This window comes from Euwallacea similis, chromosome 21 (assembly GCF_039881205.1).
Source record: "Euwallacea similis isolate ESF13 chromosome 21, ESF131.1, whole genome shotgun sequence".
NCBI classification, from domain to species: Eukaryota; Metazoa; Arthropoda; class Insecta; order Coleoptera; family Curculionidae; genus Euwallacea; species Euwallacea similis.
This window is the reverse complement of record NC_089629.1, coordinates 2,950,682-2,972,602: the sequence shown is the minus strand read 5'-3', so window position 1 is coordinate 2,972,602 and position 21,921 is coordinate 2,950,682. Positions and strand designations below refer to the sequence as shown.

Sequence of the window (21,921 nt, the reverse complement as noted above, 5' to 3'; positions counted from 1 at the left end):
AAGAAAAGAAGTTGGCAATATAAAAATCTAGATCTAACAGCTAACCTTAGTTCTTAAATAATGGATTTATTTTTTCTCTGTAATAGATGCTCACTTTGGATGTTATTGTTTGGGGTTTCACATATTTATTATTGCTATGTATTTGGGAGAATATTCTGTTGACGTGGTTATTTAGGTGCTTGAAATAAAGTTACAGGAAGGAAATAAGAATAAAGTTGTAATTGTAATGTTGGTTTTTTATTTGAAAGAAAACAAATTATTCTGGCATTTGCATTTGACTCAGCCTTAAAAGAAAATCAAGCAAATGCATCTGCACTTTGATTTCAATAGGATTGGTTGTGTAATAAAATCCTGGCACCCCTGCTTGCTCTAGAATGTTCTGTTGATCAGCTACCTGACAGAAATACCAATAAATTTGCAAAAAAGAAATATTGACTTGACATACCTTCTTATCCAGTTCCAATACTAATTTCATATCAAACTCTTTAAGCTCCTCTTTTTGTTGAATCATAAATTTCTGAAGTGCCTCAATCTTTTTGTCAGAATTATTCTCATGTTCCTTCAATAAATCTTGTTCCTCAACTGAAACAATGCCAAGCATTATGTGGCTGGCAGAAATGAGTGCAACATACTCTTTTTGGAATTAATAAACTGCAGTCTCTGTTGAAAAAGATGTTGCTCGGTGACATGTTGGATCTCCAATAAACCTTTAACTATTTCTAAAACTGTTTCATTGAGGAGGCAATTGGCCAAGCTTGATAGTAGTTCATATGAAAGCCTCATTTGATATTTACTGAAATGTTGGTGTTTTATCAAAAAAGAGAAGATTATTTAATGTTTACACACAAGGATGTTACATGTATCAGCTACCCCAAATTTTGAAGTCTCATGCTTTCAGTGTTTATAAAATTACACACAATTACAAAACATTCAAATACTTCCTACAACAGTTGGGTTTTGAGCAGAAGAAAATTCTTTGTTTTGTCAAACCAAAATAAGCTTCAACTCTCCCTTATCTTGAGTTTAGATTCAGGGTATGCAAGGAGTTTTATACTTACGGCGGTAGTTCACTAGCCATATTCTGAAGTTGTTCAACTAAAAAGTAGAGTTTCTTTTGCAAAACTTGGGGATCTATATCCATAATGTAACAAATTCCCTGAAGATTGCACGGGATAAAATAAAGTAGATATCAAATTAATGACAACTGGTTATCTAATTGTACAGCATGACTGCCTTAGAAGCATGAATTCAAGAAGTGACTATCATTAAATACAGTTTTTCCAGTTTCAGTAGTTATGTTATTTTAATCATTTTCAAACAATTTATTTGCTTATTTATTGTTTACGGCCACATTTTGCTGTCATTGTCAATAATCGGTGTTTGGCTTTGTGTTTAACAACCCGTTTAGAATTTAAAAGTACTCAAATGTTTCTGTTCCTTTTCTGGTACATGGTATTGAAAGGAAATGGACATAGTGGAGCTAACGAGAATGATTGCTGAGAGAAAAAAAGAGTTGTATTTTCATCCCTCTCTCTTGCCTTCTTCAATAGCTAATGCTATGATTCAACAACTGTGATGATCTTTTGAATGCTTTTGTATTTTTTTCCATAAATAACTATTATTGTTTAAGCATTTTCATATTAAATTAATATAAGTTTAACGTAACATGAAGATATAATGTTGAATAAATTCAACGTTCCATGCTACACTTGGCTAATAATTTTCATATTATCTTTCTACCCAAACTTGTAAGTTTTTATTCATAACTTTTCCTTACCTTTTGTAGAAAAAAATCCTAACATTTCCTTGTCTACATCTAGAGTTCCATGCCAACAAGAGACCACCTTGGAATTTGACGAAGAAATAAGTACAAATTGCACTATTGCTCGAAACGCATTTTCCAAAGCATCTTCTGAGTTCATTAGGTGTTCAATTGACTATTCAAAACCTATAAAGTTTTGTGAAAATTGTGTTTCACAATATATAGATATAGTAGATAGCTATGCTAATATGTCAAAGGTAAGTGTGATATTATTCTTTTATACAGAAGTGCTTAGTTTGCAAAAAGTAGGTATAAAACAACCATCAATGATCTACTTGTTTATTGTAGATATTAAATAATGGCACAGCTTGTATTAAAAGTTTTATTGATTTAGATAGACTTGGGATTATTCAAACTTTGTATGAAAATAATGTAAATCTATGGAGCAGAGCCAAATGTTACGGTATGTAACAAACAGCAATAAACACCCATGTTTTTATTAAATATTTGAATGTTCTAGAATGCTTTAAAATTATAAATGGCACACAGACAGCAAATATATCACAAGAAACCATAATGTTCATAAGCTACTATAAGAATTACACTGATTGTATAGAAAAACCCAATCTGACTGATGTTTGTTCTTTTTGCATGAGGGAATACATGCAACTTCAAGACTATTTCTTTAGTATTAGTAATGAGAATGATAAAATTGGTGTCTGTATGGATATTGTTGATATGGCAAGTTAGAATCCACTGATCACCTCCTTGTGATCCACTTCTTTCTTCTAATTTGTTTATTTTGGAAAACTTTTAGATGAATAACACTTGGAGTTACTGGGGAACCACCTGTTGCAAATACCGTCGGCATAAAGAATACACATTCATAACATCTGCTGTTTTAGTGTTGGTAGGAACTGTCTTATTTTACATATTAGCGCAAGTTTGCGCGAAAAAGAAACTTCCCACAATCATGGAGCGTAAGTTAATAAGTATTTGGCTATGTTTTAATAATCTGTTGTTGTGTTCCAGAAACGCGATTCATTGATACACTGGAAACTGACGAATAGGAGTCCGGAAGTGAATGATTTTGTTAATTTATAAATTTTTATTATGTTATCCATTGCCACAAGTGATTTAAAGATATTACATAAGTATATGTTTAATACCTGTGGTTTCTTATCTGCTGTTCTGCATAGGTATCATGTTTTACCCTCTGAATAAACCACATTAAGCATAGTAAAAAGCAGCCGCAGGGAGTCGTAAAACTTATGAACAGAAACGTTTTATTTAACCACAAACTACTTAGCGTTGCCTTACTTTCTTAACAGTCTTCTTGGCGTTAACATTGAAGTTTTTATGCCTTGCTGGAACCTCCCTATTAGGACTGTTAGACCGATCAATTCCATTCACAGATCCGTTGCTTGGAAAGGTGCTGCAGGTTGTTTGTTTGCCGGGCGTCTTGGTGGCGGTATCTAAATCGTTACTCAACGGCATATTTGTATCACTGGAATCGTCATTCATTTGAGAGTCGTCCGAGTTTCGATCAACTATAGAAATTAAACTTTTAGTTTTCATAGGAATTAAAGTACCTATAGTCAGTCAAGGTAGTAAAAGACCTCAAATTGGATTGTAGAAAGGCATCATATTAAAAGTTTCCTGCTCATGATTTACTAGATTTACATAGAACCTGTAGAGAAAGTTCTAAAAAATTTAATTAGTGTTTTTTTCCAATTGTGGAAAACCTACATACTGTTTTCATCATCATGGTATAATAAAATAATTGTGGTCCCAGCACAAAACTTCAATAAAAAGCTAATTAGAAAACAATACTAACATCTAGACAAATATAGAAAATAAATATACTCTTTTTAGCTTATTTCCCTCCATTTCAAAACATTTTTTTTGCTGACAAAATTGTTTTAACATGCTCAAGACTGAAGGTGACTACACTTCAACGGTCTTATTGATTTTTAAAACATAAATTAAATGGCAAATAAAGACACACACATGCAGTAAATTACCCAAAATTTTATTTCCCCCAGTCATAAAATGTAGGCAAAGTAAAACATTTGATACCAGACACTTGTAATATTAAATAATAAAACACACACTGCTAGCTACTACTATAGGCATATGGATTACTATCTAGATCATAAATGCTCTTACTTTTATCTTGGTTTTGATCTGCAACACCACTAACAGCCTGAAAAAAAAACTTTTAAGTATTTGATATTTCAAATGAAAATAATTTTAGAAAAAGTATATTTTTAATTTGAATATAATTCAATTTTAACATAAGATTAAAGATAATAATGTTATTTGCCCTAAATAAATGAAGATACTTACTGCCATAGATGTAATAGAACTTTTTGAGAAAAGTCTTTCTGCTTCCTTAAACTTTCTATTTCGCTTATCAGCTTTTGAGTTTGTAGTTTTATTACTTGATAGATATCTATCCCACCCTCGTATAATATTACCATATAACTGAGTATCTTCTAAGTAGGAGCCTTCAAAAGCATATATTTGCCTTTCTAAGTTTGCTAGTGTTTCCTATAAGATGTCACATTATGTAGCTACACAATGAATTCTGAATTAAATTGGTCACTGGACTTACACCAATCTCTGCTTTTCTTTTGACCAATTCGGCCAATTCCTGCCTGGCATCAATGGAATTTGTTTTGTTGGACATGTTCTAAAAGTAAATAGATTAATATGGCCACAATATGGTTGAATGATAATAAATATAATATGTGTTTGTTATCTGAGGAAATAAAAGGAAGAAGGTGCTGGGCGATGGAATACAGTCAAAAATGAGTTTGTGATATTGACCCACTAAAAATGTAAAGAGCTCCAGATAGGAATGCATTTGGCAAGAATAGTACTCTAGGACAAGGTGTATTACCTACCCCGTACCTCACTTTTTCAACCTCAGTTAGTAAAATACTTTAGCAAATTCCGATTTATGATTGTGTTAATATAAATTATTTCTAAACAAACTCACTGCGAAAATTAATAAAACTCTATTCACAAAACAAATATAAAACGTGAAGTACAAAAAGTAAACAAAAACAAGAATAAGTTTTAGGATTGACAATTAACTTACAATTGACAGTTTTGTTATGACATTTCAACCAAGGTCCTTGAATCTGCATTCACCTACATTTAAATGTTTTAACATTTCACACGAACCTGAAGAAAAATCGAAAAATATGACAAAATTCCACAAAAAATTGCTATAAAAATCGAAGAGATGAGAAATAAATACCGAATGAGGGGTTTAGTGTGTTTAAATTCAGTGCAGTGTCGCGACGAACTTAGCTACCCTAATTTCTAAGGCAGGGTAACGTTATAATTTAGGACATGTCAACATTGTCAATAATGTACATAAAGGTCGAATTATTGTTAATTTTTATCTGTCGACATTTACGTTACCCCGGCGTTGAACCAGGAAAATTTACAGGGACCTGAAAATGACCGGTCTTCAAGATTCTGCATTCATTATTTCAACAGTGCACAATGTGATAGAAGAAAAAATCGAATTTTGTTCTGTGAATTAGTGCAAAAACTATAAATTTAATTCAGCAATAAAAATCGAACCTGCGATCTCTCCAGGTGCCGCCATTTTTGAAGCTGTACTTTTACATCCACTACAGGAAGAATCTCACCGAGATGGAGCGATTACTGCAGGACCGGTATTTAGAACGTCGCATTGGAGGCTGCCGGTAGGCGACATAAGATGCATAATTGTAGATTCTGTCAAGCAACTTGGTATATAAAATCGAGATAGAAGCAAGTCTCCGACGCGAATTAATTTCGCAAGCCGCTAAACTGCAAAAAACTGCACTGGCTGAACACTTCGGTTGGTGAGGCCATTAAACAAATAAGATCAATAGGAGGTAAGAGGGGTTAGAAGTCCACGTGAATAATTTAAATTATTTATTAACCAACTTGTAACACTGACCTATCAACAATTAACATTCATCATTCAGATCACTGATTGGTCTCTGATTGGATCGCTATGGTGTCACTGTAGTGCGGTTGTGGTGACTTCTTGACTTCTCTGTGACTTATCTTTTGATAACTGGGTTCTAATTATTCCTTACATTTTAGTTTAAGATAATGTGAAAAACCTCTGAATTGTGATGTGGGTCATAGATGATTTGGACAGTGGCCAGTACAAACAAAATCAGAATTTACATAATACTAGATTTGTCTAATGTTACATAGTGATATTAAATAAAGTTAACCAGTACCAAATAGTGAAAGCTCTTAGTGCAGACTTATCAAAGAAGCTCCAACATGACTCAATCAAAGTATTCAGAGAAAGTTCTCACAAGGACAAGATTCAGCTCATTTAGTGCCATTAATGAGAAAGAAGTGGATGATATCTCAATTGAATTTTTTTACAAACCACATACCATTACTTTGCTACTTCTATCTATTGCTGCAGTGGTTTATTTTGCATTTGTGAGGTAAGATTTTAATGAGAAGTTTGAGCTATTGTATAATATCTTAAGGCAGAATTGTTAAGAAAAATTGCATATAGGTTCATATCAACAGATAAGCAAATCAATTCCAGATTATCAGAAATAAGTTCAATATTTTAAGCATATTTCTGAATTAGAGTAAGGTAGTCTTGACTGAAAAGTTACCAGTTACTTAACCTGAATTAACCCAAATTGATCTAAGCACATGTCTGACAATAATATGCTTTTGGTTTAAATGCATGATTAAAGTCTTACATTTTGATTTTTTAAAAAGACTCAAGGACTTATAAGTAATAAAAAATCATGAAGTTAATTCTAAATTACTGTTAATTGAAAATAAAGTCCAAGTTACATATTTTATTCAGTATTTGATATTTATAAAAGTGTTATCACTAAATAAGCAATTCTCCTTACTCCCAATTTGAAGAAACGCTTTAGGTTATTCAAGCTTTACTATTTGTATAATTTCCTAATACATATGTGGATTAATTTCTGTTTGAACTCTGACATTTTGTATGATAAACAGTTGTTAGCTTCTTAATACAAAATTATCTCTTGTCAAAATCACAATATAGGACATGTTAAGGCACCTCTGATATTACATTTCTAATCTGATTCATATGTTTTCCATTTCAACACCTGATTTTTAATAAATTGGAATACAATATATGTATTAAAAAGCAAATGTGGTCACCAAAAACATTTTTAGGGAAACCGGCGATGTGGAGAAAAATATTTGGTCTGGTCTCCTATGCTGTTGTTTCTTTTTTCTTCTAATTTCAATATTGGCTTTCCCCAATGGACCTTTTACGCGACCTCATCCAGCAGTATGGCGAATTGTCTTTGGCCTTAGCGTGTTATATCTACTAGGCTGTTTGTTCATACTGTTTCAAAACAAAGACACGGTTAATAAAATATTGTACTGGTTGGATCCCACCCTCCAGGTAAGCCTTCTATTAGATTTTTGGGTAAAAACTAAATAAGATTTGTTTTTTCTTAAGGATTTTCACATTGACATGGACAAGGAGTATGGGGTAAATTGTTCAGATATAAGCGCAGAACGAATATGGAGCCATGTTGACGTGTTTGCTCTAGGACACTTTCTAGGATGGATGTTTAAAGCAATACTCATTAGACATATGGGAATTCTCTGGGCAACCAGGTACTGATAAATTTTCAACTCACTTTCGATCATACTAAAATCACTTTATTTTAGCATAATGTGGGAAATTACTGAACTGGCTTTCGCTCATTTGCTACCTAATTTTGTAGAGTGTTGGTGGGATGCTCTTATTCTTGATGTCCTTATTTGTAATGGATTTGGAATTTGGTGTGGATTAAAAATATGCCGCGCCTTAGAAATGCGCGAATATAAATGGGAGAGCATTAAACATATTCATTCAACTACGGGTATGAATCGTACCATTTAATTTTGGGATTTTGGCATTAAAAATTTATCATTAGCACTTTCAATTTATTACCTAGGACATGGATATTTTGAATTAAGGATATGTATAGAGAAATAATGAATATTCTATTTTCTACCATTTTGCATTTTAATATAAATATAGAAAATAAGTTTATGCCCTTTCAGGTAAAATCAAACGTGCATTTTTGCAATTTACCCCGGAAAGCTGGACTTCAGTGCGGTGGCTTGATCCTAAGTGCTCTTACATGAGGATATTTGCTTTCTGCGAATTGGTATTGTTTTGGCAAGTGTCAGAATTGAACACTTTTTTTCTTAAACATGTCTTTGACATGCCAACATCTCATTATCTGGTCTCAGCACGTCTTACTCTAATTGGGGTTATTGTTGCCCCTTCGGTGCGCCAATTCTACAGGTGAGTACCTATGATCTGGTAAAGTGCTATAAATGGAAATATATTGCATTGTATATGTTTTGTGTGTGAACCAATGGAATTTCTCTTTTAAAGTGAAAATTTCTTTTCAGCTATGTCACGGATACTACTTGCAAAAGAGTGGGAACTCAGTGTTGGGTATATGGCTGCATAATGGTAACCGAATCTTTAATTTGCGTCAAACATGGTCGGGAACTTTTCAAACAAACTCATCCCATTAACATTATTATTTGGTTGGTGATTCAGTTTGTTGTGTCTGTGATATGTGTCGTGGGTTACGCGATATATCATAAAAGCACCGCCAAGCCCGCTCTGACAGACATGTCAAATTCAGTACGAGACAAAACAGAGTAAAGCAACTTTAGTTAGAGATTTGGAAAAACTGAATTAGTTATTATTTTTCACTCATTATTTTTTCATTCTTAACAGAATTTTTTAATAATTTTGCTCTGATACAATCTAATACTCATTCAAAATAATTTGTTTAATCAGTATGTCTGATACATATTAACTTTCCATCTTAAGCCTTCTGTTTTTTTGCTATTAACTCAAGCCGATAATTTAGATGACATAACCCTCATTTGATGATAGTGAAACACAAAACACTTAGTGTCATGCCCTTATTTAAAACATCCATTCTGTAACTGTGATATTGCTTATCCTTTGTATAAAATGAAAAAATGCCAACCATTAGGTTAAGTATTAGTTTATTACTTGATTTGAATATACAACTCATTTTAGTTAATATTTGATGATATCCCATGGATGAACATCCATCCCATAACAATGAATTATTGAATACAGAAAAATTATCGCCAATTGTTCATCTTCCAAAATCGTACATGTGTGGAAAGTGGAAGAAAAATTTAAATTATTATAACCGTTTGTGTTTACATTAAATACGTTTAATAGCGATTGATACTACCTGACCTACGTGATGGTATTGTCAGAAAAGCAATTCAATTCATTAAGATTTAAGTTCAATCTCAAACTGCATTTCGGCCAAAGTCTAATTTCAAAGCTCACTAACAAATAAATCACCAAAGGTTGGTTATAGATGTTTGAATAGGCTAAGTATTCCAGCACAAAAATACCTAATATTTTGTTTGCAGGTTTAATAGTACCTAAAGAAGTACTTACTCGATTCATTTAAAATGTGATTACACTAGAATATCCTAGTTATAAAATAAGATCTTTGATGGCGAGAAAGCGCTAGACCTAGTATAAGCTGCTGCATAAAATAAACAAGACAAATACATTTTTTAAATATTTTTTAAGAATATTATTGATAGTGATCATCTCTTCATCCCTGCAGTCTTGAACCTTCATTTTTGTGGATAAGTTTATTTTATAGCAAGTTGAAGTTTATGAAGTAACATGATTGTTTCGTTTTATTATCCGGCAGTCTAGTTAATTTATCGCCTTCATGGTAGACTTATCATTTTAAGCTAGAGGATTAGATCCACCAACTTATTTCTCGACACTATAGTTTTAGGCGGACGTCTAAGACAATTTCATGAAATTATCTACCGTATGTGTAGCCCGAGTCAGTGCCATTAAATTGTTATTATTTGGAAAAGAATAATACATTGTTGAATATATTATGTTTTTTTATGTCCTTTTTTTCCATAGGGTTAGTGCGACTTAGCACAATAATGGCATTTATCACTAGTTCATTGACAAAAATACCGCTAGGATGATAAATAACATACACGGATAAAGTCTCAAACTCCCATGCCCATTCTGTAGAACCTTATTTTTTGATATAATAAGAAAAATGTCCTTCAGATCTTAATTGTACCCTATTTAGTTGAAATCTGGTTAGTCTACCCATTAATTTAATCTATTTTTTTCAGATCAATAAATTAGACCTATCCGTTTCCTGAAATCCCTGCCTTGGTCGTTCGATAGAATATTCAAAAATCATTAGAATTTTGAACAACTGGTAAAACATTACTAGTAAATTTGGCTACATTGTCTATCTAGATGACCACGTACACTTAAATACGTATTGTAACTTTTCCTGCTTAAAACGAAACAGAAAAACGGGATAAGCGAGGAAGAGGAATGGAAGATAAAGATTTCTGGTTTGGAATTATTCATTATTTACACCATGTTACATTTGTTGACCGAGTGACAATAAGGGTGAAAAAAAAGTAATGTTAGTTCACGTGACCACATATAGCAGCATAGGTGCGCACGTCGCACTAGAAAGTTGATGTACTTATGTCTGAAAGAGTTTCTGCAAAGGAAATGCCATTATAAGGCGTGACAGGACGATTTTCAGGTCCATGCAAGCTCGACATATAAGCGTTAAAAACAGTCAGATCTCTTTTGATGGCATTGACTTTTAAAATAACAAATTGCGACTAATACTTTGTCCAGACTCAGGTCAGATGACGAGAGGTGTAACACTTATCACTTTTTTTAGTTCCAACGTTCGATTCAACTTCGTATTTGCGAATAAATAAACCAAACGTCATAGACATTTAACGAAAAAATTTGCTTGAACATAGTAAAAGACTACCTTACGGAAGCGTTCTTGATTTTTCAAAATAAACCGCACAATGTACAACAAAATCGCAAATGTATTCACTGTTCAGAGTCGAAGCCTTTAATGTATTTCATAAGATAGTGGGCGTTCCCTTATCACCCTAACGATTATACGACCTCCTCTGATTCTGACCCACCTCACGATAACTTATTTTATCACCCCAGAACTGCGTTGCTTTCATACGATTTGGCTCAGCACATGCTTCGATCTGATATAAATAATCTTAAAAGAGATGACTTAAATGTGTATTTAACTAACAGGAAATAATTCAGAGCGACGAAGATCCCGAACTAAGCTTTCGGACTTCCCACAGTAATGCAATGAACAATCGGGCATATGGGACAGTTCATTTCACCCTAAAACACACTGATGGGCCGTGACTTGGGGATCCGTTTGTAAAGTAGGTCAGCGAGTATACGACCCTCATAGAAGCGTCCCAGTTTATATTTCTGTTTCCTTTCGATTCAGCCTGAGGAAGTGAGTTAAATATAGTTCGGGTGCTCAATAAGGGTTGCAGGGACCACGTGTGAGGTGCTTGCCAGCGGGGAGTGGCGGGGCCAAGCTATGTGAACTGCCGACGCCCCCTTGTCCTAGCTCGCAGGCTTGCTCGATTGCGGCTATACGGACGAAGCTCGGTTATTGAATTTCACCAGAGGCGGGTAAGTAGTTTTTTCTGTGCAAAAGGCAAATGGGAGGATCATCACAATAATGATAGATGAATTTATTTGTGTAGGTTTTTATAGCAAAAGTTCACGTTGTTTTTAGAAAATTGTAGAGGAATTTCCAAAAAAGGAGAGAAATTGTTTTAAAAAAAGTTGTCAGTTATGAAACTGAAAAAAGTATACTGAGTTTAGAGCGAGATGAGTCCATCAACTTGCGGACATGTATAGTTCATTTTAAAAATGTTTCCTACCTATGGTGAGACATTCTCTCCCATTTGCTACATCATTGAAATATAGAGCATAAATGTTATTTAATTAGCTGAAAATATATAGTGCGTTTTTTTCTTGCCCTCTTGGGTTGTCTTTTGTGAAATAAGAGACTAATAATTTCTCTAAATTTTTGCAGTGTATTTATAGATGTTTCTACCCTTAGGGGCACCTTCAGTAGTATTCTGGAGAGTTAAAAATGAGATAACAAGAGTAAAATTAACTAAAAAAATGAATAATGCAAATTGTAAAACCACAAAATAACACTTCCCAGAACACACTTATATATATTGTTAGCGTATAGACAAAAAAAGCCTTTTTGTTTCTCTGTTTTTCCTTAAATCAGTTTCTACTTGTTTTGTTGTTTTTTTTGGCAGACATTTTGTCTGATCGAAACCATGAGATCGTATGCCAACTGTGTTTAATTGTTGGCGGATGTTTCGCCAAAATGAGTCATTCCCCTAGCTCACTGAAATCGACGTGTTTTGCTGTTTTACCCGTAACTTTAAAATTACTTAAGATATACGAGTGGTAACTTTTAATCCTGTATGCGATTAACAATAAATAGCGAATCCACAATGTGAAATTTTGCAGGGCAGCTGAAAAATAATAAAGCTGGTCTATTACCTTGACAAGACTGATGAATGTGGTTCTTTATAGCGATAAAAAAAAACAGACGCTAATATTACTTTATTTGGTAGTAAATTGATATGATTGAATAAAAACCTAAAGTTCATAGAGATGAGTGAGATCATTAAAAAAGCCTTCCAGTACTTGAAGTAATAGTAAAACTACTTCAGGCCTTTTCAATGATTAAGTAGTCCTACTAGAATCTTAAGTATTGCGAGGTTTTTTTTAATGTTCACCCTTTATTTGATACTACATATTATAGATAATAATTGTCGCTTATCGAGATGGTTAGTAAAATTTAATTTCTCATTCAACGATTTTTTACTGTTCTTACTTTTTTTTACTGTTACTCTGTATTATCTACACATTTGGAATCAGAATGAAAATAGCGTTTTAAATTCAACATTTAACAAGTCAGGACCGGATTTAAAAAAGTTTTATTGATGATTGATGCTTGAAAAGAAAAAAAATACGACGTAGTATTTATTAAGATGTTTTAAGGCGGTTACCCTAAAATGTTATCAGATTTCCTGTATCTTGAATAAATTATAACGCGGAGAAAAAAACTTAATGTAGTTTTAATGGTCTTCAAATCGTACAACTTTTTACACTTTTAACTTAATCGAATTTCCTTTCTTTGTTTATTTTCGAGCTTACATATAGGGGAAAGTACTCATTCGTTTTCAGGAATTCTATTCACAAATTTAATTTTCAATTAACTTTATGATTACGGGGATGACCTCTTATCTTTCTTTTTATTAACAAACGCACTGTGAATAAAGGGAACGAAAGTCATTCTAATATAATTGATTGATTGATTAAGACAACTATTGCTTTTGCTAAATGTCGTTATTTAGCCCAATTTTGCGGTGATCACCAGTCTTGAGGGCCGATCTTCAAGGGCCTAGGCTTGACAGTGCCAAATGTTATTTTAAATGGCAGCAAGCCATTTTATCGGTTTCGAAAACGCTGTTACAATAGCATTTTCAACTAATGAAATTGCATTATGCCATTGAATTTTGCACTCATGAGAATCTACCATGAAAGATGACGTGGTTGAGGGGCATAAAATGTATGGAAAAATAAGTGAGGGGCTGATAGCAAAGCATTTTTCGCCCTATAGATTTGCAGGCATGCCATATCTTGAATATGCAAAAAGTAGTAGCTAGATGCTCTCTCCAAAATTTGAACGAAATATGTCATAAATTCTGGGAACTACAAAGGGAAAGTCGAAAGAGATTTTAAAATTTTTACTCCCTGCATCTCGCTGATAAACTATTTTCGATATTTTTTGAATTTGAAACTGTTTTCACGAAGAGCCTATCGAGAAATCACGCGACGAATTGCCACGTGTATGCATCAACGTGGAATTTAAATATTTGTCCCATCGGCCATCAACGTTTGTCTACAGTCAGTACCATTAAATATTTCATCCGATTCGACCGTTTAAACGGTTTCAGTTCAGTTTCCGACTACTAGAAAATTTATTCAGATTTACGGTTTTGGTGCGGCCCCGCCAGCAGTGACGCCTCTGACGATCGGCAACACCCGGCCGTTGGAAGTTGAAGGACCGCTCCCCACCAAAGGCAGACCCCGGATGGCGTGGTCTGAGTTTCGTTCGGCCTGCCTGTAACCCGCATGATTTGCCCGCGCTACGAACTTTCGTTAACAAAACCCGCGTACTAAACACGCCCAATGCCAAATTTTTAGACCTAATTCCAAAAATATTTAACACTAAAGGTGACACTACGCATCAAATGTCCCTAAATGTAATTAATTATGTGCATAAAGTGAACAAAGACTGTATCGAATACGTAGAGACGCGTAAGCAGTGCCGACATCGAAGTGCAGTTCACACGACACGACAGCGGCGCGCCTGTAAACTCGCTTTTGTTGTTCCTTTCGGAAATTGGTAGTGCAAAATAAGGATGTCGGAAGGATTTTTTATCAAGGATGAACTGTGACGGACAATCCAAAACCGAGTACGTTATTGAGAATCCGTCACAGGTGAGTTTTGATGGGTTGAAAGGGTGGGCTGCCATTGCGTCGTCGTGGGTGTAGCTCGGTCCGGCGGCCTACGAGGAGGCGGAGGTCGGCCTTCGAGGTCGTCGGTATATAGCGCGAAGGGTGCCTACTTTCCACTACGCTCTAATTTTCTATGGGTGGGCTTTGGGTAGATGACCAATAAAATACTGGCCCTCTAGTAATGTAGGATAGTGTTCAGGCTCGATCACTTTCCTTATATTGCTCCTCAGACACGGAACTGTCAATCCGAATGGCATTCATTGCTTCGCTTTTTCTTACTCTCCACATAAATTGTACAGGGCGCCTCGGAAATAAAAGAGAGATTTGGCTAAGGCCCGTATTTCCGGGGCACCCTGTAGGTAGCGTAGCAGCAGAAAACGCGAATGAACCAGGTCTTATCGAGGGGCTTTTCCTGGATAAAACCTTCAAGGGACTGCTTTCTCATAGAAGAATCTGGGTTTTAGAAAATCGATTCGCCTTTGAAACAGATAGAAAATTATGTTTAACTTCCCGTTTTCTTCAAATTGAACACTTAGTAGGCATAAATGTAATGGATGCACTTAAACCTTAAATAATCTAAGCTGCATGAATTGATATGCAAAAACTATCGAGCCAAGAATAAATGGAATGAGGCCGTGCTTAACGCTAAAATCAAAAATAAGATGTCTCAGGTAAAATAATTTCAAGATAGCGGTCCTGGCTGAACTGGGAACCAATCTAGTGGCTGGTTCCATAATCACGGCAATCCTATTTATGTGTGTGTTCTATTGCTACCTCCGAAACGATGAAACCGAAGGCAACAGTTACAAAATCTGTTAAGTGAGTTTGGGGACTTGAAGAGAGCTAAGGTACTCTTATCTAATATGCCCCAAACGGCGTCGCCAAATGCAAAATACTTAAAGTATGGATATCAGTAAGCTTTCGCATCTATCCTATGTACTCCACAGGTGACGAGTTGTAATAAATGAAGTTTAACTGGCCTTGGTCGAAAATCTCATATTTTCGCATCGTACAGTGTATGCAAAACATGGCCCCCCACAGTAGCCCTAGAAAAAAGACTCCTAACGATGTTCTACTATCGGCAGTTCTTATATTTAAATGAGAAATTTATCATTGTTCTATCCATAAACTGCGTAAACTCCTTTTTCTCACGCTAATTCTGGTGATTTGTATGTTTACAGGAACAACAGGACATCAAGCCGGTAGTAGCACCTTCGCCATTAGCGCTTCTGGCTGCTACTTGCAGCCGCATCGGCCCAGGGGAAGTACAGGCGGCTGTTCAGGCACAAATACAGTCTCCAACAGCCCACACCTTTGCCATGTCGACTACGCCCTCACCCCAAGGCCAGCAAGTCAAGCAACAAAATGTCACGGTGCAACAGGCCACACAACAGGGGCAACCACAGGTGTGTTATGCTATGTATTTTCAGTGTCCATTGTGTATAAAAATATACAAGGAATAGTCCCAGAAAAGAAACTGCTTATGCAGAATAAGTTGCAGAATTAAAACGAGCCAGTCGTACGGTCTTCAACTTCCGTTTCCTAAGAAACGGTCCGTTTTTCCATTAAAAGTCTCTAATTATATTTAATTCCACCCAGGTTTTGAGTGTTCCTGTCGCAGCAGGCGTGACTGCCCAACAGCTGCAGCAGCAGCTACTGCAGCAACAAGCGGCAGCTGGAGCTGCCCAGTTGGTTGCAGCTGCAGCTGGGCAGAATCTCACGGGATACAGCGTAGTGCAAGCGCCTGCTGGCATGCAAGCTCTAAGCGTTGACGGACAGGAGGCGATTTTTATTCCTGCCATGAGCTTAGCAGGTAGGTTTTGGAAGAGATTTCTCGCCATCACTATCATAATTGAGGCCTTCATCTGCGTGTATAATATTTTTTATGGGAGGTTGTCTTGGATTATTGGTCAAGGCTAATCTGAACGAAACTTTTAAGTGATGTTTATTCTTTCCTTCACCTGTGGCGACAAGTGACCCCTTTAGGTCCTCTTTCATATGGACATTTTATAATCGATCGACAAAACACGGCCGTTTTCTCTTTCAGATATAATAACAAATCACCTACATTAACCAAATGTAAAGCATGTGTCAATAGGTCTATTCGACAATAATTAAAATAGATGCATTAATAGACAAAGAAATTTTCTGTTGTTAACACTGGAATAGGAGAAAATTAGCTTCCGGAAACCGCGATAATAAAATTTGATTCAAATCGGCCCTGCTCGATAGCCCACAAAATCTACCTAAACCTTATTTATCCGGTCAAGAAATTTTTCAGGTTTATGATTGTGGCCTTTCGTGCCATTTAAATACAATGATCCAAATTTTCTATTTTTCTAAGTATGTTTCTGTAAAAAGGTACCAAAGAATCTTGGGTACCTTCATCTACCTGCTTTGCATTTCTTCGAAGTGACTAGCCCTTTGTACCGCCGGAATTTCGCTTTAGGGTATTATCAGCGGTTTATGTGTTATCTTCAGTACCCGGAAGCGATTGAACATTTTGTCTTTAAATTTTATAGTGCAGAGAAAAAAATTGTTGCACTTGCCCGATTGAATAAATTAGGAACGTGATGTGTCTCATCTATTTTTTTAACCATTGATCATTAAAAAAACATCGCAGAAGGTAGTGAACCGTAAAAGTAGGGCGTGGATTAAGCTATGTACAAGCAAATATCTGCCAACAGATGAGTTTATCTAAGATATACCTCTGATCAACGCTTTTTTGAATTTTTTTAGTAATTATCATTCACCATTGTCAAGAGAAGTATCAGAAGCACATCCTGTTCGTCGAGGTTTGACTGATATAATTCGTCGAACGACGACGAACAATCGGCTTCAAATCGAGTTCACTCGTTCATTTCCAATCTTTGTAAATATCGACATAGCTCCGCACTGCTGTACAGGATTGATAACCCTAAAACCTAGCAGCGGAAGCGTTTTAAAATTACTTTACCGTTTTAAAAAAAACGGTTTTTAGTATAAAATGTATAACACATAACCATGATCTTCTGAGAAAGTAGCTTGATAAAGTTTATATCTATGTACACTGTCAAGTTTAATTGACCCATCAAGGCCCAATTTATCTTATTCGTGTACTTTATCTATTATTTCCATACCTCCTTGTATTAACTTTTCTAAATATTCTCAGGTGGTCAGCAACCTCAGCAAATTTTCAGCCCAGGCCAGATTATACGGACCCCTACAGGCGCAGTTTTACCGACATCCGCTGCTAACTTACCAACCACTGTCCAGCTGTCAAATGGTCAAAGCGTACAGGTCAGCTTCGCATAGATTCCAACTTCTTCACTATTACAATCATCACTATTATAATGGTTTAATAATTGACGTTTGGATTTATACAGGTTCGTCCCGCGCAGCCCCAGGTCTTTCAATTTCCCATGCAGCAAACAATTCCCATTCAAGTGCCCATTTCGTCTGGGAATGGGCAGACGATATACCAGACAATACATTTTCCCGTCCAATTAGCCGCCACTGCCGCCGTCCCTAATATTATCCAGGTATATATTTATCTATCGTTTAGACAGTTTTTTATCGCATAATTTAGAGCAACCCTAGTGCTTTTTTTTAAAAGAATGCGACTCTTTAAATTATTAAATTCTACATTAGTGTCAGAGGCACTGACTATCTCTGCAAGTAATAGGAATTTTTATTAAGTATTAAAAAGCTGAACTAATTTATTTTCAATAAACTTTTCCTTTATTTAACCAACCCCGTTCCTCTAATGTTGTTCGATATCCCCGTGTTGATCACTGGATCCATATTTTGTGCATAGCTGATTGTGTCTTTTTAATAAAATAACTCCAGGCCCAACCGCAACTTATTCCGCAAATGGCCAGTATAATCACACCAACTGGACAAATCCAGCAAATTCAGATAGCCACTTCTTTGCCACAACAGCAACAGCAGCAGCAACCACAGCAAACGCAAGTACCTACATCAGTGGCGCAGCAAGTGGTCACTGCTGGTGATGGTAGTGCTCAGTTGACGTTTACTGGTAAGTTGTTTTTATATGAAAAACTATGTTATGACTGATGATATGAGGATTTTGATGTTGGCGGAAATACTTATTAAATTGTGCTTGTTTTTGATCTTACGCATGTTTTTATATTTTATACTAGCCGCCAACGGTCAGCAATTTACCCTCCCCGTGTCAAGTTTGCAAAACGTGCAGCAAGTACGAACAGTCGGGAATCTTGGAGGAATTGGAAATATCATACAATTGCCTAATATTCAGACTGTGCCGACGATACAAAACATACCAGGTCAGTTTAAATAATTTGTATTGTTTTCTTTATATGTAATTGCAATTTCTTCTCTGTTTAGGATTAGGAAATGTGCAAGTGATAACACAGCCTCAGCCGCAAATCGCCGTGGGGCAGCATATTCAACAAGATCCCAGTGATCCCACTAAGTGGCAAATTATTCCTCAAGTTACCGCAGCAACACCGGCTCCTCAGGTAATGATATAGTACTATGATATATTGAACTTTCATACTACACTTAATGTGTTACAAAGCGGCCTTTTCTTCATTAGATGTTGTAGTTGTTTTTCCGTTTCGATGTATTATCAATACTTCCAGAAGACACAAAATTCCAGTCACCAAAATGTCTTGAATTCTGATTTCTCAAACTTGTTTGAATGGCAAAACTTTTATATTATTATCAATCGTTGAAAATCAATTATTGTTTTAGGTGGCAACACCCATCAGTGTGAGTACTGTTGATAGTCAACCTGCCGCCTCTCCTTCGGCATCGGATGTCCAAGGGGAACAAAAGCAAAGGGTACGTCGTGTGGCTTGTACTTGTCCGAACTGTCAGGAAGGGGAGAGGCATTCGGACAGAAAGAAACAACACATTTGTCACATACCTGGATGTAATAAAGTTTACGGCAAAACTAGTCACTTAAGGTAAGTTAAAAAGATTTTAATTTGGATTCTTTCCATTTAACAGATCTATTTTTAGAGCGCATCTGAGGTGGCATACTGGTGAGCGCCCATTTGTATGTACTTGGTTGTTCTGCGGAAAAAGATTCACGAGGTCTGACGAATTACAGAGGCATAGACGAACGCACACCGGTGAAAAACGATTTCAATGCAGTGAGTGTAACAAGAAGTTCATGCGATCAGACCATTTATCGAAACATTTGAAGACCCATCAGAAACAACGATTGTCGGTAAGTAACATTCTCATTTCCAGCTCTTAGAAAAGTTGAAATTGAAAAAAATTGAATACAAACGATATACCATACATCTTATAGATGATAGATAGAAATATATAGGTAGATAGAAAATGGGATACAACTTTAGAATTCATTTTAAAAATTCAAGAATTCTAAAACAAGATCTTTCCTCGAACACCCTATATTTCATTAATTTGAATTTAAAGAAATAGGTACACACTTCGATGTTTTTCTTCCAGCAGGACAAAGACCAAGAAGATGATGAAGTCTGGGAAGTTCAAGACGACCCAGAGCCTCAGCCGGAAAATGAGCAAAAGCCTCAACCAGTGTGGATAACAGATAGCAAAAATAATATCAAATACGCCATAACACACCTAAATTATTCTCAGGTCAGTTTTGTGGTATCATTTGAATTAAAGCAATCTAATTCGACGAATGTTTACTTTAGGAAGCAGCAACGTCTACCCAACAATCAGCTTCTTCTGATAGTTCAAGCAACGAAGAAAAAATGATGATTACCATTAGTGCAGCGGAAGCTGATGATTTAATAATTGCGGACCCTTTAGATAGCTGAGGGAACGCTTCTGTGTACATCGTAAACCAGCAACTGAAGGAGAATGACTCCGATTAGGAGATCAAAGTGTAAATATCGGTGGACTTTATTAACGTTTTATTTATTGAGATAGAGTTCAGTTTTTATTTGTATACATTTTACGATAAAATTGACCGAGTGAAACTGATTTTTGTTTGGTAAAGTAACAAAAACATTATTTCCATGGCAATGAAAAATATTGGAGTTCAATGTATATTTTAGCATCGTTTGGCATATCTAGAAATGCATGATCTAAAAAGTTAGATACATCCCAAATTTGAGCAAAATTTTGAGGTAATTTAAAACTTTGACACACTGTATTTTGATAACAAAGCGTTTGCGGACCTACGTTCGTATAACCGTTTCTTCATAAAATAACCCAACACAAGGAGTCCCTGAAGTTTCGCAAAGGAATTTCTCGGCATTCTGAACATATTTGGCATTGAGTGAATGTACCGTTTGAATCTGTGCCGTCCACGAAAACTTCTAAAATTTTTATTATCAGTGCCAATTTGACGAATTTCTTTTTGGACAGCTTAATGCAAAATAATATATTATTCGTATTTCTATGTAGTGGACGTAGGGTAATGTAATTATACTAGTTCTAGTGTAATAGAATTACACCACTTCTAGTGTAATGGAATTACACTAGTTCTGCTTTAATTTGGTAATAGAAAAGCTAAATAATCACTGGTTTCCGTATGTCAACGACCTTTCTACGTTCAATTAACACACATTAGTCCATGCTGCTTTATTGAATTACTATTTTGACAGCGCCTTGGAATTCCCTATAACCCTAATCGGTTTCTTTCGACTTGTGATTTAGGATCAAATTGAGTTGACTTTTTCAGATGTTTGAATAAAATGGCTGTACCATTCGCATAGAATGTCTGTTACTAACTGTTTTAGGAATATCGCTCACGTACAGCGTATGCCGTTGTGGTGATGTAAAACGGTTTTTTGCGGGACGCTTGCCTCTAGTTAATTAGGGCAGGTGTGCTCCTCCCACTTTAACAACCTTTGTTCTATAAGCGAGTTAGTTGTCGATAAGTTGGAACATTTTTTTCATTAAACCTAGGACCCTCGTCTTCTAGATCAGGCCATTTTATCAGAACCTGTTGAACGTCCGATAGAAGAGAAGCTCGAAGGTCATTTTACTGGCAATATATCCCTATACTATAAGCTCAGTTTGTAAAGATTAAAAAAATAAGTTATTTTACAAAATTTTAGCTTGAGGCTGTGATTTTGCGAATCTTATTTGTATTGAAAAAAATTACTTTAAATGATTTTAAAAAATATGATAAAAAAAATAAAAGAGCACACAAAAACGGCCAAGTGAAAAGGTAAATTGCCCAAAAAACCAGTCAGAAGTGTTTTTAGTAGTAGTGGTAGTTTTTTGGTTGTTATATTTTCCTGCTCAAGTAACTAACAAGAGGAGGGTTTTGATAAGTTTTTATCAACTACCTTTTTCACAGACAAACGAAAATGGGCATTAAAAATCTATGGTGTGGAATAGTTTAATGCTCATATGCCTTTCTGATTGATTCATTTCAGATAAGTATTTGCCAAATTTCAGGTAATTTTCATAATTACTTATAGACCGGATGACTTTCCCAGAAAAGTCTCAACTAACTCGATTGTAAGAAATTGTAATTATTGTTCCTATAGTAAAGAATAGTGTATAAACTCATTTTATGTATAGCGTTACTAATTATTGTAATTATTAAAATGTTTTATATTTTTATAGGGAAGCATTTTGCTTTTTATCCTACTACTGAAACCACAGGGCTCCCACTCTGTTTGAATAGCAGGTACATACTTTGGCATGAAGACTGCCTTTTTATTTTTGGTTTTTGTGAGATTTCAATTACAAAACT

General features: G+C 35.3%; 5 protein-coding genes across 10 annotated transcripts; 3 read left to right on the top strand and 2 right to left on the bottom strand.

Moving 5' to 3' along the window:
• Nucleotides 1–215: 215 nt before the first annotated feature.
• Nucleotides 216–1,360, bottom strand: gdl (gonadal protein gdl). The gene is made up of 4 exons (XM_066400947.1): nucleotides 1,059–1,360; nucleotides 633–793; nucleotides 446–582; nucleotides 216–394 (listed from the first exon to the last, which is right to left on the bottom strand). The coding sequence occupies exons 1-4, from the start codon at nucleotides 1,139–1,141 to the stop codon at nucleotides 257–259; spliced, it is 519 nt and encodes a 172-aa protein (XP_066257044.1). The 5' UTR covers nucleotides 1,142–1,360; the 3' UTR covers nucleotides 216–256.
• A 210-nt stretch (nucleotides 1,361–1,570) lies between these two features.
• LOC136415782 (osteopetrosis-associated transmembrane protein 1) lies at nucleotides 1,571–2,930 on the top strand. The gene is made up of 6 exons (XM_066400578.1): nucleotides 1,571–1,748; nucleotides 1,821–2,019; nucleotides 2,111–2,225; nucleotides 2,283–2,503; nucleotides 2,580–2,742; nucleotides 2,795–2,930. The coding sequence occupies exons 1-6, from the start codon at nucleotides 1,678–1,680 to the stop codon at nucleotides 2,830–2,832; spliced, it is 807 nt and encodes a 268-aa protein (XP_066256675.1). The 5' UTR covers nucleotides 1,571–1,677; the 3' UTR covers nucleotides 2,833–2,930.
• A 5-nt stretch (nucleotides 2,931–2,935) lies between these two features.
• On the bottom strand, nucleotides 2,936–4,907 carry Eaf6 (chromatin modification-related protein EAF6/MEAF6). Of its 4 annotated transcripts, none has more exons than XM_066400581.1 (5): nucleotides 4,869–4,907; nucleotides 4,380–4,457; nucleotides 4,112–4,315; nucleotides 3,932–3,968; nucleotides 2,936–3,312 (listed from the first exon to the last, which is right to left on the bottom strand). In XM_066400581.1, the coding sequence occupies exons 2-5, from the start codon at nucleotides 4,452–4,454 to the stop codon at nucleotides 3,068–3,070; spliced, it is 561 nt and encodes a 186-aa protein (XP_066256678.1). In that variant the 5' UTR covers nucleotides 4,455–4,457; nucleotides 4,869–4,907; the 3' UTR covers nucleotides 2,936–3,067. The 4 variants fall into 4 exon arrangements, with proteins under 4 accessions (XP_066256678.1, XP_066256677.1, XP_066256679.1 ...); XM_066400580.1 differs by lacking the exon at nucleotides 4,869–4,907 and adding an exon at nucleotides 4,679–4,734; XM_066400582.1 differs by lacking the exon at nucleotides 4,869–4,907 and adding an exon at nucleotides 4,672–4,690.
• Nucleotides 4,908–5,643: 736 nt separating this feature from the next.
• On the top strand, nucleotides 5,644–9,661 carry l(3)77CDf (phosphatidylserine synthase 1 homolog l(3)77CDf). 2 transcript variants are annotated; one of them, XM_066400576.1, is made up of 7 exons: nucleotides 5,644–5,661; nucleotides 5,876–6,237; nucleotides 6,962–7,196; nucleotides 7,254–7,414; nucleotides 7,469–7,662; nucleotides 7,847–8,093; nucleotides 8,204–9,661. In XM_066400576.1, the coding sequence occupies exons 2-7, from the start codon at nucleotides 6,065–6,067 to the stop codon at nucleotides 8,463–8,465; spliced, it is 1,272 nt and encodes a 423-aa protein (XP_066256673.1). In that variant the 5' UTR covers nucleotides 5,644–5,661; nucleotides 5,876–6,064; the 3' UTR covers nucleotides 8,466–9,661. The 2 variants fall into 2 exon arrangements, with proteins under 2 accessions (XP_066256673.1, XP_066256672.1); XM_066400575.1 differs by lacking the exon at nucleotides 5,644–5,661 and having other exon boundaries at nucleotides 5,833–6,237.
• Nucleotides 9,662–13,842: 4,181 nt separating this feature from the next.
• Nucleotides 13,843–21,788, top strand: Spps (Sp1-like factor for pairing sensitive-silencing). Of its 2 annotated transcripts, none has more exons than XM_066400761.1 (12): nucleotides 13,843–14,231; nucleotides 15,431–15,655; nucleotides 15,849–16,062; nucleotides 17,401–17,528; nucleotides 17,615–17,770; nucleotides 18,078–18,267; nucleotides 18,392–18,535; nucleotides 18,597–18,730; nucleotides 18,966–19,180; nucleotides 19,236–19,446; nucleotides 19,695–19,841; nucleotides 19,901–21,788. In XM_066400761.1, the coding sequence occupies exons 1-12, from the start codon at nucleotides 14,178–14,180 to the stop codon at nucleotides 20,024–20,026; spliced, it is 1,944 nt and encodes a 647-aa protein (XP_066256858.1). In that variant the 5' UTR covers nucleotides 13,843–14,177; the 3' UTR covers nucleotides 20,027–21,788. The 2 variants fall into 2 exon arrangements, with proteins under 2 accessions (XP_066256858.1, XP_066256857.1); XM_066400760.1 differs by having other exon boundaries at nucleotides 19,692–19,841.
• Nucleotides 21,789–21,921: the final 133 nt, after the last annotated feature.

What these genes read in the sequence shown, in the direction of transcription:
- gdl (XM_066400947.1), bottom strand. Translation starts at nt 1,141, where the DNA reads ATGGATATAGATCCCCAAGTTTTGCAAAAGAAACTCTACTTTTTAGTT. An exon ending in ATGGCTAGTGAACTACCGCC is followed by an intron (nt 794 to 1,058) that starts GTAAGTATAAAA and finishes CCAACATTTCAG; the next exon opens with TAAATATCAAATGAGGCTTT. An exon ending in GTTTATTAATTCCAAAAAGA is followed by an intron (nt 583 to 632) that starts GTATGTTGCACT and finishes GCATTGTTTCAG; the next exon opens with TTGAGGAACAAGATTTATTG.
- LOC136415782 (XM_066400578.1), top strand. Translation starts at nt 1,678, where the DNA reads ATGTTGAATAAATTCAACGTTCCATGCTACACTTGGCTAATAATTTTC. An exon ending in GCTATGCTAATATGTCAAAG is followed by an intron (nt 2,020 to 2,110) that starts GTAAGTGTGATA and finishes TGTTTATTGTAG; the next exon opens with ATATTAAATAATGGCACAGC. An exon ending in GTATGGATATTGTTGATATG is followed by an intron (nt 2,504 to 2,579) that starts GCAAGTTAGAAT and finishes GAAAACTTTTAG; the next exon opens with ATGAATAACACTTGGAGTTA.
- Eaf6 (XM_066400579.1), bottom strand. Translation starts at nt 4,631, where the DNA reads ATGCATTCCTATCTGGAGCTCTTTACATTTTTA. An exon ending in AAAGAAAAGCAGAGATTGGT is followed by an intron (nt 4,316 to 4,379) that starts GTAAGTCCAGTG and finishes GACATCTTATAG; the next exon opens with GAAACACTAGCAAACTTAGA. An exon ending in AGATCAAAACCAAGATAAAA is followed by an intron (nt 3,313 to 3,931) that starts GTAAGAGCATTT and finishes TAATTTCTATAG; the next exon opens with TTGATCGAAACTCGGACGAC.
- Spps (XM_066400760.1), top strand. Translation starts at nt 14,178, where the DNA reads ATGAACTGTGACGGACAATCCAAAACCGAGTACGTTATTGAGAATCCG. An exon ending in CACAACAGGGGCAACCACAG is followed by an intron (nt 15,656 to 15,848) that starts GTGTGTTATGCT and finishes AATTCCACCCAG; the next exon opens with GTTTTGAGTGTTCCTGTCGC. An exon ending in CCGTCCCTAATATTATCCAG is followed by an intron (nt 17,771 to 18,077) that starts GTATATATTTAT and finishes AAATAACTCCAG; the next exon opens with GCCCAACCGCAACTTATTCC.